At 50.0% G+C, this 15,788-nt stretch overlaps 1 protein-coding gene across 1 annotated transcript in view; it reads left to right on the forward strand.

Moving 5' to 3' along the window:
* The window catches only part of DNHD1 (dynein heavy chain domain 1), a 98,754-nt gene that overhangs the window by 9,257 nt on the left and 73,709 nt on the right, over positions 1 to 15,788 (forward strand). The window contains exons 3-12 of the mRNA XM_078595453.1: positions 961 to 1,213; positions 1,829 to 1,987; positions 2,619 to 2,822; positions 3,164 to 3,274; positions 3,845 to 4,001; positions 4,404 to 4,655; positions 6,124 to 6,267; positions 7,016 to 7,121; positions 8,438 to 8,604; positions 9,628 to 9,862. Of these exons, the coding sequence (XP_078451579.1) occupies positions 961 to 1,213; positions 1,829 to 1,987; positions 2,619 to 2,822; positions 3,164 to 3,274; positions 3,845 to 4,001; positions 4,404 to 4,655; positions 6,124 to 6,267; positions 7,016 to 7,121; positions 8,438 to 8,604; positions 9,628 to 9,862 (1,788 nt within the window). The remainder of the gene's footprint in view (positions 1 to 960; positions 1,214 to 1,828; positions 1,988 to 2,618; positions 2,823 to 3,163; positions 3,275 to 3,844; positions 4,002 to 4,403; positions 4,656 to 6,123; positions 6,268 to 7,015; positions 7,122 to 8,437; positions 8,605 to 9,627; positions 9,863 to 15,788) is intronic.

Here is a 15,788-nt window from a genome sequence, read left to right on the forward strand (position 1 = left end):
AAAAAAAAACCTTTTTTTCTGGCCTGGACTTTTGCAGCTGTTTTAGACTAATTTCAGGGTGCTGATTCCAAATCTGATCTCAGATTTGCTCTATCACATGTCATTTTATGCTATCTGCATACCCCATTTTCATTGATTTTACCCGAAATTAACTCTGTCACTTATGATTGCAAGTTGTTGCGAGTCAGTGACTGCTTTAGTGTTAAAATATGGTGCTGTATTTTTAGGATAGTGTGTTTATAATACCATTTTATGTAGATATCCACATTTATTTAATATTTTTATTCTGCAGTTTTTATTGAAAATGCAATAATTGATATCTCAAAAACCTGATGTGATAGACAAAACTGATGCCAGATTTGGAATCAGCACCCCAAAATTACATTAAAACCGTTGGAATACCTTATGCCAGAAAAAGTGTGTTGACCAGTGTAATCTGTGAAATATTCCATTTGACCGATATGGGTCTGTGTTTATGCCACGATTTTCTTACATCCCTTTGCCAATCCACTGCTTAAGGAGGGTCTCGTCATGTCATGTTGGTCATTGGTGTTGTTTGACCAGACTTCACCACTCTGATCATTGTGGATTGGTGAAGGAGGACCAAGAGACCAATTCAGATATTACTTGCCACTTACGTTAGTTATAACTGGAATCAAACTTAGGTCACCGGGTTTATACTACGGTGTGCTAACCACTGCACCATTGCTCCCTGGTATACTGCAATACATTATATACAGTACACTCTTACCACAAAATATGATGAATACGCCACGAAGGCAAAAATAATATTTCTCAATATAATGGTGATTATTGATCAAATTGTGGAAGGAGTGATTTGTTACGTCCCTAATGATTCTAGACTCTGCCTACGTGACTTTACCGAAAGAACCAAGAGTATGGTCCCTAATAATGATTGTGGGTACTCTTCTCGAATGACTGTTGTGTTTTTGTCACCAGGTGGTGATGTTTTGGCAAAGCGGTTTGCGGTGGAGTGTGCGGCTGACGATCCTGACAGCTGGTTCAACCCGCGGCCCGTCACGCTCGGCTCACTGCAGACCTCCGTGGGCGTGGTGGGCATGGAGACCGCTCGTGCCGAGGCTGTGTGGCAGGGCAGCCCGGGGCTCATGGCAGCCGCCTTCAACGTGCAGCTGCCTCCGCCGCCAAAGGCTCCTCCTGTGACTGTGGATGTGCCCGAACCTCCGGCTGAGAGGTTCTTATGAGACGGGGCTAGCATCCTACACACAATGGTGGACTTGTTAACAGGATGGATTTTTTTTATGAGAAAAGGAGGAATTAGAAATGCCAAAATATGCATCATATGAAAGTAAAAAAGTTACACATTTGTAATGCGCACGGTGTTCTTTAGCTTCAGTGTCGCAGGAAGGCATCCAGAATCGAAATCGATAATTGCACAATCTTTGTAGCCCTAAATTGAGATGTTTGCTAACTCAATTCATAAGCGATTTTACATGTGGGAGGAAACCAGGGTACCCAGAGAAAACTCACATGTGCGAGGGGGCAATACTTAATCTCAGTACAGATGGAAACAGATGGAGATTAAGACATCTGCTTTACTACCATTTGTGAGTGAGCTAGTGTATTGAGAAGAACACTAATTATTAAGTCGCAGCCAAAGGTAGGGACCATATGCAGGTGCTAGATGGTTTGTTACAGCACAAGACTGTGAGTGATGGTGATGGCTTGATCATGGCTGATTATGATGTACCGTATCATACATATTGGAGTTGTGGACATGAGCGGATTCATTGTACTTGTGCCAGAGTGCTCGTATGTCTGTTTGCGTGGTATGTGTGTACATGTGCAGCTCACCTATTCTAGCAGACGGAGCCAAGCGTTCCAATACGCGTACAACTAAGCGGTTGGATCGGGAACATCTCTCTGGTACTGAAGCTGCAGAGATCCTGGCCAGAGACGGCCACATGGGCTTGCTCAAGTTTGTTCGCTTCACTACCTCCCCCGACAGGTGTGGCCTTGTCTGGATGCTATACCCTTAAAGAGCTCCTGATCATCACATTCGTTAGAAATTTCTTTCCCATACAAGCTATGCACAGCTGGACTTTGTACCAAAGCATACTTGACATAGGCAATACAACAAAAATAATTATGGATAAATGACATGTAGAACATCGCTTACGTCTATATAAGCTCGCCTATGAACAAATCACCCAGAATGCACATGATATCGTACCGTACTATAATCCAGTGTTTATGTTCCCTGCCTTCACCAACCCACATTGACCAGCATGGTGAAGTATGATCAAATAATCCCCATGACCCACACATTGTGGGGAGGCCCTCATCTCGCAGTGGAATGACGAAAGGTCCATACATTTACATATTATTTCAGACTGGTGTAGTTTGTCAGAGCCACCACTGGGAAGACAAAGGTGGCTGGGCTTGGTTGCACCCTCTTCAGTCATATACTGGCCTAATGAAGTTCGCTAATGGCATTTGTCTAACAAGTACGTTCAGGTGAAAAATATAATTTTTGCATGTGCACGTGTCTTACTTGTCATCAATGGTCTTGCTCATGAGCAGCACTTTCTCAAGCAGTCCTTGTCACTGTGCTGCGGGGTGTCTGTGACTACGCTCAGGCCTTATGAGCTGCAGCCTGTGCGCGCTGGGCAAAGCCACCAGGAGCACTGGGTGCTGTCGCCGCTGGGTGCTCTGCACGTGCAGGCGGATGGAATCGCTGAGAGCCAGCCTCTGGCTGAGTGGCGTGAGCATGCTGATCTCTGCAGAGCCGTCCAATCCATCCCTTACTTTCGCCATTTCTTATTGCGCAAGGCCTTTCACAGGTAGAACACATTTGACAGAGTCGATCGTATTCTTTACAGCAGTATTTTAACAAGCACTTGTCCTCGCTAATTCTACTCGGTGCATTTCTGTGATTACTGATGTCATCCGTACCATACCATACAGCACTTTGTCAACCCACTACTAGATGAAGGCCTCCCCATGCCATGTATTTCACCGCACTGATCAGTGTGGATTGGTGACCGGTGGAGTGAAGTTTTTATTCAGTTGAATACTCTACCTTTAAGTGTATTAAGTGCCGAAACATATTAAAGGTACTTTAGCAAAACAATGATTCGATATAGTTTGTCATACAAGTGATTGTTGACCTTTTACTTTCCAGGTGGTACAGAAATGTGCGATGGGTGCAGTTTCACCGGAGGAAGGAGCACCTGGAGTGTACTCTGCTGCATGCAGTTGGTCACTTTAGCACTGCGCTGCTGCAGGTTTCTAGGTGGAGGATCCTTCCCCCTCACGCTGTGTCACACACATCTTATAGCGCATTGACGTCGAACTCTAACCTTTTGGGAATCGTATTAGACATCTCAACCTGTTCATTATCTGTGTAGAGAATGGGACAATTGGGCCAGAGTGTGAACAGTGACATAAATCATTGTGATCTATAGAACGTAGAACATGGTACTTATTAGTGTTCATTAAAGCCTTAACTGATATGGAATTTTAAAAAGCGCTGAATGTTAATTTGTCAGTGACCAAGTCACTCGAAATGCACCCAATCTCATCAGATCTCGGAAGCATAGCTATTTGGGCTGGCATAATGCTCAGCTCGGTGAATACCGTGCATAATAGATGTTGCAAGCTGAATAGGCATCAGGGCAGTGCAGAAAAATAATTGTTATATTGTACTTCTATGCTCCTAAGTATGTGGTCCCCACCTTCACCTGACCGTACTTCACCACTTTGACCAATGTGGTTAAATTGCATTGAAAATGCATTGCAAATGCAATTTGCTGTGTTATATGCTGGTTCTGTGTGGTGCCCCGTGGTTCTCTTGCTTTGTTAGGCTGTTGGAGGAGCTGGACCAGGTCCCATTTTTGCCATGGGACCTGCACCGGTCGTACACTCTGACTCAGTTCCAGCAGACGCTTGCGGACACCGTGGCTGAGGCTCGGGAGAGAGTCATCCAGTTCTTCCACTGCCGTGAAGTCATCTTCCGTATGGTGAGGCCCAGAATATCAGCCGTTGAGATATTAACAACTGCCGCAGAACTGGTATTTAAGAGAAAGCATGCCACAATCAAGCAGCAACCTTTGAAACCCTTTTACAAATTAAAGTTTGCTTCCCGGCGACGGCTACCATCAGTGGCGAGTGATCAGAGCTGGTTCTGGGCTCCCCCTTCAGCAACCTGCATGGACCAGCGTGGTGAAGTATGGTCAAACAATCCCCATGACCGCAACAGATTCCCAATTCATTTCCCAAAGAAACTCCCAGCACGTTTGTTGATACATCAGATATTATGCAGAGCAACACGCGGTACGACGCAATGACACATCAGAGAGAGATATATTACGAGTTGCTCGATTGTTCCAAGCATCTCACGCTTTGGGCCGCGCGCACGACAGGTGCATGCAGAGACGTACCGCCAACTGGAGGTGTGCGAGGTGCGCTGTACCGAGGCGGAGCGGTCGAATCCTCGGGAGGGTCTGGCCGAGCGTCGTGAGCTGCTGCGCCTCGCGGCGCACGATCGGAGCGCAGCTGAGGGGGCGGTGCGCCGCCTAGGCCGTCTCGCTCACCTGATGGACGCCCTCGTCCTGCAGCGACTGCGCGGCAAGATGCAGTGCGAGGCGACACGCTTCACACGCGGCGTTGTGCAGGCGAGTACGAGAGGTGGCCGTAACGAAAATAAATTATGATGCACTTTTTTCAAGGACCAGCACTGGGAGGCAGTGCTTGCCAGTACGTTACACGTGTGTAGAGGAGTAGTGGGATGACGTGATGTCACGGGGGCTGTAAGGGGGTACACCTTCGGGAACAAGGGCAGGTCCGAGCTAAGGGGAAGAGCCACCAAGGGGTACTTAAGGGGGACCCTTGTAACGACGGCGAGGTCGCCGTGGGGAGTGTGAGGTGGTCGCCGTAGGGGAGTGAGAGAGAGAGGAACGAGTGCCTGCGTGGAAGACATCCCAGCCGCCGCCGAAGAAGGGCTAGAGATGTAGAAGTCTCACCTCGTCGCCGGGCGGTGATGGGTGAGCTCCCGCCCGGGGCAGTCGAGGGGGTAGACATAAGGGAAGCCGTACCGGGGCGTAGATAGCCGAGGGATGTCCGCGTAAAGGACAGAGTTCTGACGTGTGCCATGACGGGCGTAAGCGTCGAGTGTAGAGAGGGTAACAGAGTGTATAAGAGTGTGTAACAGATGTGAATTAACGGCGTAAGCCCTGACATGAGTTTCGTCTCCGTCTGGCTCTACAAGTCTCCTGGGTGTCGAGAAGTACTATACAACACATGCATGCCACGGTGGCGAGATGTTAACTACCTCGCCTGGTATACAGGAGGTTGTGGGTTTGATCCAGACCCTTACACCTACATATTTTGAATTTGTTCTCCCCCATGGTCGTGTGGATTTTTGACTGGGTCACCTGATTTTTCCTTCCACATTTAGAATCAACGTGCGTTTAGAGTATTTGGCTGATAGAAATTTCCACGTGATGAGGCACTTCATTGGGCTATTATTTGTGGCCAGATCGCTTCTGAAAAAGAGCTTTATAGTTCATTGAGCCTTACCTGAATGCATGCCTTTTTATCCCAAGTAGGCCTGTAATGTGAAATATTTCATAAAATCTGTGAAATACTATGAAACTAAAACTTATTCTATTTTTTATTTTAGCAGGTACGGCTCACTCAGCTATATTGTTCTTTTTCAGAAGCGACCTGGCCACAAACAACAGCACAACAAAGTGGCTTATCATGTGGAAATTTATAGCAGCCAAATTTACATCAACCATTTGCCATTTAATTTCTGTTACTGCAATGCGTGCCTTTTCTTACTTACGCGAAAAGACCATAATATTTACAATTTCAATTTTGATTTGAAGCTTTCGTGACTGCAGGAATCCATACTCTTTGGTTCTTCGGTAAAGTCACGTAAGAACCAAAGAGTATTTACAGTTTTCTTTGATGTTAAATCTCGCTGTAATCATGCAGCAGCAGCGGTTACTATCGTTTTGCAATCGAGTTGTGGAGCAGTTTTCAAACTTTGCGTTTGGCCTATGTTTAATGTATTGGGCTATGTCACAGCATACATATTTGCAGGGAGTATTATGAAGATAGTCCCTGTGTCCCATCCAGGGAAGAGCCTCAGGACAGACTCCCTTATTCCACGCCGTGCTGGAATTTGATGCGGAGGGGCACTTACAGCTCACACCTACAGGGGGGCTCTTCGTGAACGCACTGGAGACCGCCATGGATAACATGACTCAAACTGTGCTACAGGTACAAAAGGGGTTTCAGAATCTGTATTTATCCCGGAGGGATCCAATGAGCTATAAAGTTATCTTTCACAGATGTCCACTAGGGTTTGGGTCAGATAGTTACAACCACAAACAATATGAAAACACGATAGGAGTGCAAAGAATAGGAAAAGTAAGCAAATCACTATAAATATATGTATATATCTCTGTTTATTTTACCAGGTGAAGCCGACTGAGCTGTTCGCTTATTTTTTAGAAGCGACTTGGCCACAAATGATAACTCAATGAAGTGGCTTATGTGGAAATTTATAGCAATTAAACAATATCAATAATCTAAGCGCATGTTTTTAAAACGGCATTCTTCATATTGGTGCCTCCTCTTATCAGGGCCCAGTGTCTCACGGTCAAGGGTTATGTTACTATTTGCAAGTGTGCGAACAGCTGATCTGTTAGATGGAGTCCATAGCCAATCCAAACCTGTTCGACAACGGAGGGCATTGAGTGCATAGCACTTGCAAAGTTTCATAGATTTAATTTTACAATTGTGCTTTCTTCGTCTGACTGCATTTTTTTTTCAAGGAATCGCTTAAATAGTGCCATTTGAGCATCAGGAGAATTATGTGAAACATGTGTATTTTTCATATACATAATATGCTCTAACTATCTAAAGGTAAAACTTCAATGTCTAGTTCACCTGGTTAGTGCGTCTTGGTAGCATAAATGGGTTTAAAATTACATGGACAAAACTCGCGTGTCAATTCTCAACGTAGGTGGCCACTTGCATGACCAAAGACACCGAGTCACCTGACTCCACGGGCAATGCTGATGAGATGGGGGAAGATGAACTTGCCAACCTGTCGGTCACCGGCCACTTGGGTGAGTCAGCAGAGATACCAGGAGTGTCTCTGCTAATGTTAGTTACCATGAATTTGATTTTCTTTGCAATATATTAATACAATTTATTTTGAGGAAACACCAAAAGTATCATTAGAATGAGCCTCTGCCTGTGCAGTTTGCCTAGGGATACAATTGTAATGTGAGGATATATCCGGCTCACTGACGTATCACAACTCGTCATGATGATTGGCTCTGCCGGTCCTGGTCTATAGCCAATGGGGGGAAGCCTAGGGGCGTGGCCCTGACGTAATGGAAAGGCGACAGCTGTAAGTAGAGGATTGGTTCTGCTGGCTTTGGCCACAGCCAATGGGGAGATGAGTCAGGGGCGTGGTCCCGGGAGCTTACGAGGGAGCCTGGAATATTCCATGGAGGCTAACCAGGATTGGTGGAAACGTACCACGTGACCCGGGTATTAAATAGGGGTGGAGACGAACGACACGTGGTCAGAACGGGAACGAACGGAGGAAGGGGCCACGCGTGAGCAGGGCTCCGGGTTGCCACGTTGCAGTGCGTCTCTCTCTCTGTCTATCCCTCTCACGCTGCCTGTCAGCAGCGTGAAGGAAAGCTGTAATGCAAGTTGAATAAAAGACGGATTCCAGAAGTCACCTCAACGACCTTTATTACACAATGTAGTGATGGAGAGCTATGAGGAGAGTAAAGGAGAGCTTTGAGAAAATAGATTGTTTATTGCTATAGGGGCTCTTGCGTCTCACCAATGTCCTTCGATGAATACGAAGTTCACATAGCATTGGTTTATCTGAAGCAAATAGAAATATTCCTCTGTTGCTTCTTTCTGATTGTGCTCATGGAAGTGAACATGACTCGATTATTGCAAATCCCAGTTTGTGTGTGATTTTCATTTTTTATATTCACTTTCAACCAATCAAACTTGGTATTTTAATCGAAACACATAGGGACAACTGCTGTGTTATAATGGTCAGGACATTCGGCTTGCAATCAAGAGGTTGTTGGTATGATCTCCTGGCGCAGCAGTTGAAACAATGGTGCAAGTTTCTTTAATTACCCCTTCTCTGCCCGTCCAGTCGTATAAATGGTTTCAACACTACAGTCGATCGGCAGGACGTCTGTCATGGCGCAAAGTGTGTATTCCCACCTCTTCCAAGACATCTGGCCAGCGTGGAAGTGTAGGCCAAATACCCTTTAGAGGGGCTATTTTCTAGCTTCCTCGACTGGAGGTCCTTCCATCAGCAGTGACATGAGCAAGCAATTGCAGGGCTGCACTTTTACCTTCATGTTTTTTTATATATATATTTTGCTATGTGATTGGTTTCCAGGAGGCAGTGGGGCACTGTTAACCCTGGCTGAGACGAGCGAGCTGTCAGTGCGAGGAACGCGCGTCAGGGCTCGTTTCTGCCCCCTCTCCCCGCACCGCCTGCAAGGCTCGCTGCAGGGCGACGGAACCGTGTCCCGGGCTCGTAGCGAGCAGATGGACTTCGTGCACGTGAGCATTCAGGCTACCCATGCACTGCAACGGCTCGTCAATTATTCCGTCCATTTGTGATGCAGCGTGTGTCTCAGTGGACGCTGCGGTGACAGTTCAGATGTTGCGTCGAGATGTACGAGTGTCGTTGCTGTTTACTGGTCCTACCAACCGGAGATGATGAAATTATTCTGAGAAAAATCCTTATTAAAAATAAAGTCGAACAAGTGTAAAGTTTGACTCATTTTAAAGCTGCATTTTAAAGTATCATCTTAGCATCAACAAATACGTGAATTGATGTTTGACGTTCGTATATTGTGAGACAATGATGATTGTATTTCATATCTCATTCTCAAACCCTTTGATTTCCTCTTATTCATCTTAAAGCAGCATCCTCACGTCAATGAATAATCACGTTTGATGTTAGAAATTACCATATTGTGAGACAAAGTGCCCTACTGAGTACATTTCACAACCCATTCTCAATACCCTTTGATTTCTTCTTTTGTGAGGACACATAGGGGATGTCATATTGTTGAGCCTTACATTGATACTCATGAAGTAATGTGTGTTCATTTTGTTAGCTGAGAGCCAACAGCTTTGAGAGTCAGTGGGAATGCAACTTGAGCTATGACCAAGGCTGTGTGTCACGTTAATACAAAGTTCCTGTAACAATCCACACCTCGACACAAGGACATTCAGGCACAGACACAGCAGAGAGCATTAATCCTTGTGCTATTATAAAGACAGACATAAGTGGCCACCACATTCAATTTCTCTGCAGAATAGGACGGCATGTGCATTGTGAAAGTATCTTTGACAGTTAACGCTCGGAAACCGGTGGACTGACAGGAATTAAAAGTCTCATGATTGGCTGTTGAGGTGTCTTAAGATGAAATTACCCCAGTTGGAGTTGCATCTTCTTGGGGGAATTGTTTCCTTACCTAGAGTTGTTTGGATGCAACAACCACGTTAGTTTTACTCGCTTCGATGGACAAATTATCACACCAGGCAATTCCTCTCCTCCCTCTTTTGCCTCAGCAGTGGTGTCTGAGCCACGTGACAGAGTTTTGCCGGGAGCACCGTTGGTTGTGTGAGCCGCACCGTGTGGCCCAGGCCTGGGACGGTACAGCCCTGGCAGGAGCCACTCCTGAGCAACTTTGTGGGGATGTGGAAGAGTTGCGGGCCTGGGTCCAGAAGGCCTCCCTTGTTCCGGGCTCCTTCCTCACCCCGGAGAACACCTTCCACGTCGACTGCTCCGTCGTACGGCGTGAAATAGGTGTGCTTGTGTGGGCAGTAGCAGCCGTGTGGCGACGGATTTGGGAGGCCTTTCAACCAGCAGTGGATTGATCATGGCTGATGATGATGAGTGGCCAGTGCCCGTGATGTCACACTGCCGGGCAGTACCTGTGGTTATCGTCTTATCCGTAGCCCACGATACCAGGATTGGTGAAACTTATAGGTATTGTGATACCAGCATCATTATCTCAGAAGTGTTGCAAACATAATATTTTTCGAGTAAAAATACCTTGATATGAAGCAAACTTGTGTAATGCGGGCGTAAACGGCCTCGCGGATATGACGTCATGGGGGGGAGGAGTTAGGTCACGTGGGAGAGAGGGGTGAGGTCTTAAGGGAGAGATACCGGAAGAGACGGGAGAGTGTGGGAGATAGAGTTAGAGTGAGGCCACGCAGGGCGGAGGTTGGAGAGTGGCGAGATCGCCACACACGCAGAGTAAGACTCGGCACCGTCGGCCAGCGGTGACCGAGCACGGGGGAACGAGGAGCAGCGGTGGAGCTGCAGTGAGGCAGCCGGAGGACTGCACAGGGGATCTGCAGCGGAGCTGCAGAGACGAGGAGGCTACGGGAGCGAAGGCAGCTGTGGAGCTGCCAAGCGGAGGGGCTCTGAGCGAGGGCCGTGTGGGACAAGTGTAAGAACCCGAATAAAGGACGACGGAGACAGACCCGGTGATCGAGTCCTTTATTACACTGGTGTCAGAAGTGAAACGGCATGTCAAAACAGCTCAGAAAAAAGAATATTCCTGCGCCATCATCTGCATCATCATCCGACGATGACGACCTTCCTCAGGCGGTGGACTTGCCTGCGATGGAGGAGGAGATCCGTGCGGGAACGAGTACGGCTCCCGGAGTCCAAGATGTCGCCGCGTCAGTGGACCCGTCTGCACCAGAGGACGCGGATTGGCGATGGAGGCAGATGGCGGCGCAGTTGGAGACACTGAAAATCGTGCTCGCGCAATTGTGCGAGCTCGTCACGCCGAGGACGGCGTTGGGGAGAGCCGATGGAGGTCCGCAGGTTGCTGCCTTGCCTCCATTGTCGGCGCCATCGGCCACGCGGCGAGAAGACGCCATTTTGGGCGTGGCAGGAGAAGAACGGCGGGAAGCCGCCATCTTGTGCTCTCCGCGGCGAGGGGCCGCCATCTTGAACACGTTGCGATGTGATGCCATTTTGAATATGCCGCCTGGTGAGTCATCGGCTGAGGACGGTGCAACAAGGAGTCGCAGTCGTCATCTCACGACCGTTAAAGAATTCTCCATCGGGGGCGATTGGAGTGCTTTCGCCTGCAGATTTTTGGCGGCGGTACGCTCAGCAAGGTGGACGGACGCTGAGGCATTGGAGGTTTTACCGACTCTTCTCGATGACGAGTCGGTGAGATTCTTCCGTTCTATAAAGGCCAAGAAGAAGAAAACATTGAGAGGAGTTTTCGACGAGATGGCAGATGCATATGAGCCACCGGATGATGCTCATCGCCGGTTTGTTCAACGTCAGTGAGCACCCGAAGAGTCGCCGGTGGCATACAGGGGTGCGGTATTGGAGTTGGCCATGGCTGCATACCCGGAGACGGAGCCTGACCTGCTCAAACCTCTCATCTTGGGTAAGATGCTCGAGCTGTCCCGGGATTTGGGGATTCCTATGCCGGTGTGTGGCCACGAAAAGCTCACGTCCCGGGCGGCCGCTAAATGTCTTGATGCCCAGTTCAACCTGCGCCGTTGGAAGCAAGTCACGGCGTGGACGGGGAGGCCCATCGTCGAGGGAGGTGCTGCGGGTTGGGATCCCAAGAAGGCAGTGTACGTTCCTGACGGGGGGGGCCCGCAGGAGCTGACAGCCGCCTCTGCTCAGTGGTCGGCCCGCAGTAGGCCGGGGCCGCGATCTGCGCCGCCGCCACGGGAGCATCGGGACGGGGGGCCTGCGGCGCGGCGCAACGACATCGACTGCTTCCGCTGCGGCCGTAAAGGCCATTACGCCAGGGACTGCTGGGCCCGGGTCTCGGGTCCGCCCCAGCAGGAGGCCTCGACAGCGGACGTGCCACGGAAGGTCCAGGACAGGCAAGTCGGTGCGCACCAGACACTCGGCAAGGCTTGACACCTCACTCATCACCGTTGTCGTGCGATCCGGGTGTTGTTAATAACGGGGGGAGGCCATCGACTGGGCCACGTCGCTCGGTAACGCAGTGGCGTAAATTGGCACGGCGGGTCGTCGCGGCCGCTACTGGTTCGTCCACTGTACCTGGTTCTATACAAGGGGTGGACGTGCGTATTTTAGTAGATTCCGGGGCGTCCGCGACCATTATATCGGATGTAATTTTCCATCTGTTGGACATCCCACCTGAGGCCGTGCGTCCAGTTTACGATTCCTGCGTCGCCGCCAACGGGGGTAGCATGGTCATTGTGGGCCAGGTGGACGCTAAAATATCTATCGGGGGAGTGTCGGCCTCGGGAATTGTGTTAATTTCGAGGTCTCTCGCGGTTCCTTGCTTGTTGGGAACTGACTTCCTGGCCAAGATGCCCATTCTAATTCGAATTAATCAAAACTGCATTGAATTACCAGGTGGGCGAAAAATTACATTTCTACAGTCGCCCTGGGGACGACCTGCTCCGGTCGCTCAGGTGCAGGCGCTGTCCGAGGTATCTGTTGATATTCCACCTGGCTCACAGATGCTTATCCCCTTGCGATATCGGAAGCCTGTACCTGGTCGTCAGGGTGCAATTGGGGTTTTGTTGTCGCCGTCCGCCACCATAACGGGCGGAGCGGCGCTCGTTGGGGCGCAAACTATTGTCCGGCCAGACCAGCAGCCGTTTCCGCAGGTGCTTAATGCAAGTACCGAAAATGTGTGTGTGCCGGCTGGTACGGTTGTGGCACATCTCACTACGGCATTTATGGCATAAGATCATCTGGGCAGCCAGGTCATGGTTGGTGGTGTTTCAGGTCCTGGTGCCGCAGATAATCGCTGGATCGCCGAATTGTGTGGGGAAAATTCTTCCCTTTCCGGTGAACAACGTTGCGCACTTCGTAAATTATTATTGAGTTATTCTGATGTGTTTAGCTCCGACGATTTGGACTTGGGACGCACCTCGTTGCTTTACCATCATATTGACACAGGGGACGCTGCCCCTATTCAGCTAAACTCGCATCGGATGAGTCCGGCGGAGCGAGATCAGGTTCGAGGGGCAGTGGATGACATGTTGGCTGCGGACATATCTCCATTTAACAGCCCATGGGGCGCGCCTGTTGTTTTGGTTAAAAAGAAGGATGGCAAATTGAGATTTTGTGTCGACTTTCGAAAATTGAATAAAGTGTCTGTGGCAGATGTGTACCCCCTGCCGCGTATGGACGACTCCCTTGATGCCTTGTCGGGGGCGAAGTTCTTTTCAACGCTAGATCTCTCTTCGGGATTCTGGCAGCTTCCCCTTGATGAGCCCTCGCGAGAGAAGACTGCTTTCCGTACGCCGCAGGGGTTATTCCAATTTAATTGTCTTCCGATGGGGTTGAATGCTGCCCCTGCCACATTTCAAAGGTTGATGGAGTTGGTGTTAACGGGGTTGCAGTGGGAGACATGTCTGATATATTTAGACGATATTATCGTCTTCAGCCGCACATTTGATGAGCATTTACTGCGGTTGGAGGCGGTGTTCGCCAGGATGCGTTCCGCAAATTTAAAATTTAAGCCTAAGAAATGTCACCTACTGCAACGGTCCGTGCGCTATTTGGGACACATCGTCAGTGCGGACGGGGTGGCCACGGATCCGGACAAGACAGCATGCGTCCGTGACTGGCCAACCCCGGCCACGGTGGGGGATGTACGTCGGTTTTTGGGGTTTGCCTCATATTATCGGAGGTTTGTTCCGGATTTCGCGACGATCGCGAGGCCCTTGCACCTCCTTACGGGTAAAGGAAGGAAATTTGCTTGGGGTCCGCCAGAAGAGGCGGCGTTTCAGGGCCTGTGCGATCGACTGGCTACGGCACCGACGTTGGATTATCCTGATTTCGATCACCCCTTCATTCTGGATACGGACGCGAGTGACACGGGCATTGGGGCCGTGTTGTCTCAGTCAAAAGGTGGTGTGGAGCGCGTGGTGGCGTACGGTAGCCGGGTTTTGTCTCCCGCAGAAACCCGCTACTGCGTCACACGCAGGGAACTTTTGGCAATTGTTTGTTTTCTCCGCCAATTTCGACCATATCTCTACGGTCGTTCGTTTATTGTACGCACGGATCATGCGGCCTTGCAGTATGCTCTCAAGATGGACCAACCATCCGGCCAGTTGGCGCGGTGGTTGGACACGCTGCAAGAATTTTCCTTCCAAATTCACCATCGGAAGGGGTTGCGTCACGCGAATGCGGACGCGCTTTCTAGGTTGCCGCAGCGATCTCCTTGCGCGTGCGCGTCTGGGATGCATAGATGTGCGCCGATTCAGCAACCCCCTCAGCCTGTTGCGTTGGCGGTCGAGGTGCCTGAAGCTCCAAAGGAGCCGGGACCGGCTGATGGGATTTTGAATCTTCCAAGGGCTGTGTGGATTCGGGAACAAATGTTGGATGATTCATTGGTCACGTTACGGAATCGGACTGCGAAGAAGAGTGGGGGACTGGGTACGGGGGGTATGCCGGAAACCGCTCTCCGCGATGGTCTGCTGATGTGGAGGGAAGGGTTACAGGAACGCTGGCGTCTGGTTGTACCGGTATCCTTGCGGTACGAATTGATTAGGACTCTGCATGGGGACACGCTTTTACATCTGGGGGTGCAGAAGACCCTATTGACGTTGCAGAAAGACTACTTTTGGCACGGCATGACAACGGATGTCGTCGGTCACGTTCGCGCGTGTCCCGATTGCGCCCGGCGAAAACCACCTAAACAACCATATGTGCCGCCCATACAGTCTATTCAGGTGTCTAGAGTTAACGAATTGGTGGCGTTGGACATTTTGAGACCCTTCCCGCCATCCGCTAAGGGTAATAAATACTTGCTAGTTGGGGTGGAGTACCTCTCCCGCTGGCCGATGGCCTGGCCTTTGCCTGACCAGTCAGCGGCGTCTATCACAGACGCCTTTCTATTTGGGTATGTTATGGACAAGGGGGCGCCGGAGAGGCTCCTCACAGACCAAGGCCGGAATTTTTCTTCTAAATTGTTGGGGGAGGTGTGTGCGGCTCTTGGAACTAAAAAGATACGGACATCTCCATACCACCCACAAACGGATGGTATGGTCAAACGGCTAAATCGGACTTTGTCCGCCATGTTGTGTCACACCGTGAGTGAAAAACAATCGGATTGGGATTTGCATATCCCTGGGGTACTTTCGGCATACCGGATGACGCCGCATGCGGCTACAGGATATTCGCCATTTTTCCTTATGTACGGTCGCGAAAACGTGCTGCCAATGGATGTGCAGTTGGGAACTGGAGTGAGGGGACCTGCTAAGCCTCTTCCTGATTACATTCAGGATACCGTTCGCCGGGTTACTGAGGCGCGGGAAGGGGCCCGCATGGCTACTGCCAAAGCCCAGGCCCGGAACGAGCGGTGTGCTCGACGCTCAAAGGGGGAGTGCCCCTGGAAGGTGGGGGACATGGCCTGGCGCCATTGCCCGCAGGTGCAGCCAGGTACCTCTCCTAAATTACACAAACCATGGCAAGGGCCGGTTCGCCTCATGGAGGTTCCCAACCCACAGTCCGCACGTGTTCGGTTTGGATCTCGACGTTGGTTCGTTCACACGTCGCGCTTGAAACCATATGTGGCCCCTCGAAACGATGCGTCATCTCCTGATGTTGCCTTGCCGGGGTCTGTTGCTACCGACTCATCCTTGCCTGTGCCTGTTGACCTTGCAAGAGCGCCTGTCGTGCCTTTTACAGACAAGCCGGCCGTGACATTGCTGGAGACAGGAGACTCTGCTCGGGGTGTGCCTACCACGGCTGCGGG

The sequence above is a fragment of the Lampetra planeri genome, chromosome 1, assembly GCF_965212315.1.
Source record: "Lampetra planeri chromosome 1, kcLamPlan1.2.h2, whole genome shotgun sequence".
NCBI classification, from domain to species: Eukaryota; Metazoa; Chordata; class Hyperoartia; order Petromyzontiformes; family Petromyzontidae; genus Lampetra; species Lampetra planeri.